This window comes from Gymnoscopelus braueri (assembly GCF_963280865.1).
Source record: "Gymnoscopelus braueri genome assembly, chromosome: 2".
In the NCBI taxonomy this organism is placed as follows: Eukaryota; Metazoa; Chordata; class Actinopteri; order Myctophiformes; family Myctophidae; genus Gymnoscopelus; species Gymnoscopelus braueri.
Genome location: NC_137604.1, coordinates 20,453,159 through 20,458,073, shown reverse-complemented (window position 1 = coordinate 20,458,073; position 4,915 = coordinate 20,453,159). Strand labels below are relative to the sequence as shown.

Sequence of the window (4,915 nt, the reverse complement as noted above, 5' to 3'; positions counted from 1 at the left end):
GTTAAGCCTACGACAATATTTTTTCATCTTTTGATATTACTGATCTTATTCATGAGTAATATGGACTTTGACTTGATATGGCAGTGGAATGTTTTGGAAATCAGTGTGTAAACTAGAACAGAATAACATTAAGTACAATAGAAATATTTGAATTCGCTCTGAAGAATCAATCTTTTTTATTGTTTAAAAATGTCATTCTGTCTGCCCTCTTGTGTACATAGTGGTGCCACCACTGCTGAATGGACACTATAGTATGGTGCGTATGATCCTATTAAACACATTCACATATTTCATGTGAGGGCCAAATGGCCACCATGAGAATTTGGTCAATTGTATAGATTCAAAATAAATGTTTCTCTCTCTCTCTCTCTCTCTCTCTCTCTCTCTCTCTCTGTCTCTCTCTCTCTCTCTCTCTCTCTCTCTCTCTCTCTCTCTTTGCCCCCTAGTCACTTAGCAATGGAGTTATGGGCCAGGGATCCATCAGTTATGACGCTTTCGGTCAGAGGTTTCGTGTCAGAAGCATGGGAATAGCTGGCAACGAGACCTTTGCAGTGGACCAGCTGATGCTCTTCAAACAGGTACTGTCATTTCACAGTTTTCCTACTGCCATACTGATGCCAGATGGGTAGCAGTGGTGGTCAGTAAATACTTTTATTTACTTGAGTACTGTACATTTTTGGGGTATCTGTACTTCACAATTTTTGGATGCTTGTTGACTTTCATTCCAACACATTTCAAAGACAAATATTGTACTTTTGACTCAAATACATTTCTAGGAAGGGGAAAGTACGTTATGAATTAACCACTTGCCCTATTTCAAATATAGTGAAAATAGCAGATCTACAAGCTCAGATAGACCTAATATTTTTTTGAAAATATCTGCTCTCTACCAATTCAGCTATGGCTGCAATGGACAATACAAGTGCTAAGAAATCATTATATAATCTCAGTGAAAGAAATAGCATGTACTTATGAATTGTTTTGTAATTACCCGACATCTCAATTATGATGTTCCATCCTGGTTCAAGCAAATATTCTCAAATACTTTCTGACATTACATTTTCTGATGACTGTTCCTAATTTCCTTTCATTTCTATCTACATGTCAAAAGTCCCTCCCTCACATGTAATGTCCAACAGGCTAAGGCTACAGCAAGTATAAACTAAGTAATTAACAGGAAATCCCTTTTCCACAAGGTTTTTACATCTCTCTCTCTCTCTCTCTCTCTCTCTCTCTCTCTCTCTCTCTCTCTCTCTCTCTCATATAATAGAAAGTCTACTATGAGATTGACTGGGCTAAATTCTCCTGCAAGAAGAAGCAGTTGGATGCCACCTTCAACCCCATGCAGGTGCCTAAAGATGCTGAACTGATGGGTCAGGTGGTCATGGGCTCCTCCTCTGGCTTCGGAATGGGTGTGCTGGTCAACACCTGGACTGGAAAGCTGCCCCAAAATGGTAAAAGGAAATATATGTAGAATCATGCATGCAGTTATGGCTGTACGTTTAATTCTGAGTGTAAAAATGTATCCTTATGGGTCCGTTTTTGCAATGAGAGTTAACACATGATTATGTGCCTAATGTTAATTATTTAATAATTTAAGGAATCATTAAGTGTCAGGACTACTTAGGAAAGTAGCTTTCAAGCTTCTGCTTCCTTAGCAACATAAACATTGACCAATCAGAAGTACAGTATCAAGTATTCAACAAAGCTGTGTAATATTAAACAATTAGATAATGAAATGTTGAACTGATGTCTGGACTGATTTCAAAATATTTTAGAGATGCATTAATTGGTGTGTTATGGTCTTTTGTGTTTACAAATGATAACCTCAAGTTCAGGTTGAAATTTATTATCATCTCACAAGTTTACAGATATAAAAGCTCATAAAGTTTTGCCTTTTCAAAACATACATACAAAAAACGACAAAAAAAACAAGACACAAAGACGATGCCAATACCATACATAAGGTGCATGGTCAAAATAGATAATGAAATAAAAATTAGGCAGAATATCACAGCCTCTTGTGCAAGAAAGGACTGTGTAGAGACTTGGGGCACTTCAGCGCTGCAGTATATTAACTAGCTGGGCCTGTGTGTTATGTGCTGCAATCACTCTGACTCAAATTGTCTCATTTTCTCCCATGTCCCATGTCTTGTGTGTTCAGGAGGGTACATGGCTGTCTACACAGAGATTGGCTGCATCCCTACCTCCATCATGAGCTTCTCTCCAGAGTCTGGCTGGAACACTATCAAGTTAGTGAACCGTATGCATGTTATAAAGTACTGTTCCCTGTTTCCTTGGACTTTATGTTAGTGTGGAATTTGAAACCGTTTCCAATATCTCTCAGTACAGTTACCACCCAGACTAATACAACAGTTAAAAACCACAAGGTCACTGTAGACAAGGTTTCTCTGTGCTTTACTTACCAAGAGTGTAAATTAATTCAAATGGTCACATGTAGGCTACAGTTATATCAGTGTTAAAGCAGAAATGTTATTGGACATGATATAGGGCATGGGTCTTCAACATGAGGTCTGGGTCATAGTTATAAAAGAACTAGAGAACGGACGGCCCCGCCACACCTATTCATTTCAATGAAGTTGCTCACCCAGCACACAAAGCAACAAAAGTGCACTCTACTTCTGCAAATTTGGTGCCCAAATGCGGAAGATTAGAGCACCTAGCAGGCGCACGCGCACTAGGGTTTCAGATGATAGAAGCACACGCAGTAGTGCTTTAAAATGCAGAAGTCTTGCAATACCAGATTTGACCACCAGGACACGGCAGCTTCAATAGTCATCCTAGGTCCTGGGGGCTTGGTCTGGGTCCCCTAGGCCTGGGGGTCCTCAGAGCTATTACAGGGGCCGGGGCAGCCACATTAGGATAGGAACGTTTTATTTTATGTAAATGTCTGAAAATACACATGAATCCAACATATTATAGCAAAGATAATGTGAAAACAAACACATTTGTTATTTACACAACACTGGTGATAGTGCTGAAGCTAGACAAGCTGCAGCCTGCAGCATCATTTGGAGGAAACCCATAGTCACTTAAAAGAAGAAAATATGTGGAATAATTCAAGCTACAGTAGTCTCAAATCTCTCAACAGTCAACACACTCAACAGACATTGATGAGATAATGAGCTTCTCTTTGAAAGCCTCTTATCAAGTTGGAAGGCTTTCTAAAAAAGAAAGAAGAAAAAAAGGAAAAGTTTAATATGCAACACAATTAAAATTTAAGACAATATGGGGATCCCTGCTTTGTCTCTTTCAACTAAGGGGTCATTGGCCTGAAAAAAACGTTGAAGACCCCAGATATACTGTAGGGTATATAGTTTACAGTACATAATAGAGTATGTGAGATCTTGTCCTGGTGTACTGTGGTCAATAAATGTAGATTTAAGACAAATTGCTGTACATTAAGATCCCATTTCCACCTTGCAAACATGCATGTTCTCTAAACCCAGATAATATATCCAGATCCAGAACACATTTGAATGCAAAGTGTAAATGGGGTCTAATGATACGTGGTGACTATAATACTATGTTTTTATTTGTATAGCACCTTCTTTACAGTGTACTGAATAGGAGAAAAGCCACAGCCAAAATTCCCCCCAAAACTCTTGTTGTCATTTCAGTACTGTCAACTGGGTGGTGGGCAACACAAACCCCATGGACTTCCATCCTTCATTCATCTGCAACAAGGCTGAACTGGAGGAGACCGAGAAACCTGACACGTTCTTCGCTGCCATGAGCAGATTGTCTGAGCAGACCAAGAGAGAGCAGTGAACGACCTCTGGAGAGTCTCTCACCTAATTAACCACTTAAGCCCTACACTCAGTACACTGTATACTTCATCATGCAATGAATAGCGATAATAGCCGGACTACAAGCGCACAACAAGTCACATCGCAACACGTTGGTGTAAGCAGGAGTTTTGCTGCATAGAACAATCAAGAGATTTCATTAAAGCACAGGAATGTAGGCTATAAAGTGTTTGTGTTTGAAATAAAGAAAGAAAGACATTATTATTATTGGTGCTTACTGGAACAAGAAACCCCATTTGCTTTTTCTCAACATCAATGAGTGAAATAAATGTTTATGTGACATCATGGATCTTGGACAGAATTAAAATATGTACCAATCTTATCTTTGTGATAGAGATCTTATTTTGTTGCTTTGTAAATCATATAGGCTACTGGATATTTTGCAGTGCCAATCTATTTGATATTTATGTCTGTTCAATACTAAACCTAGAAACCTTCCTTCCTTTTTTGTTGATTTGTATCCATATGGGGACATAAAACAGGCAACCAGGCTAAAATCAATCTAGGTCCCCACCGTATGAATACAAATCCACAAGGAAAAAAACATTCATAGTAAAGAACATTTCTAGGTTCATGATATGACAAATGGATTAATTCACCTGCTTGCCAGGTGAGATTGAGATGTGAGATTGAGATGTGAGATTGAGATGTAGGATTGAGATGCGAGATTGATCTGCGATTAAAAAAAGAAAGAAATTAATTCTACACACATGAAAACCTCCATTGGAATATGCTAATTGCGAGAGTTGCCATGCTATTTCTAATGGACTATACCAGTAGTAAGCAGCACTACTTGAGTCATACCTTCTTGCTCAATTCATCATATAAAACCTTTTCACTGGTGGCTTTTACATAATATCTGAATTAGATTAATACTGATTTTTATAGTTCATGGGGTTGAATGTTTATTTACTTTTTATGTTTTTGCCCAACTTAAGTTAATAAAGCCTTCAGCAGGTAACAGCGAGTCCCCGGTTTTGCACAGAACATTTTCCGCATGTCACTCTACTCTCTCTCTCCATGTTTCCGGTCTCCCTTCGCTATACCAGAAGGTAAATTAGTAAGAGTAAAGTATAATAAATAAC

The 4,915-nt window shown here is 38.5% G+C and overlaps 1 protein-coding gene across 1 annotated transcript; it reads left to right on the top strand.

Annotated features, from left to right (window-relative positions):
- Nucleotides 1–464: 464 nt before the first annotated feature.
- LOC308094659 (ependymin-like) lies at nucleotides 465–3,792 on the top strand (the record flags this gene model as incomplete). Its single annotated transcript, XM_080441429.1, has 4 exons — nucleotides 465–578; nucleotides 1,271–1,454; nucleotides 2,165–2,252; nucleotides 3,642–3,792. The coding sequence occupies 4 exons, from the start codon at nucleotides 465–467 to the stop codon at nucleotides 3,790–3,792; spliced, it is 537 nt and encodes a 178-aa protein (XP_080297555.1).
- Nucleotides 3,793–4,915: the final 1,123 nt, after the last annotated feature.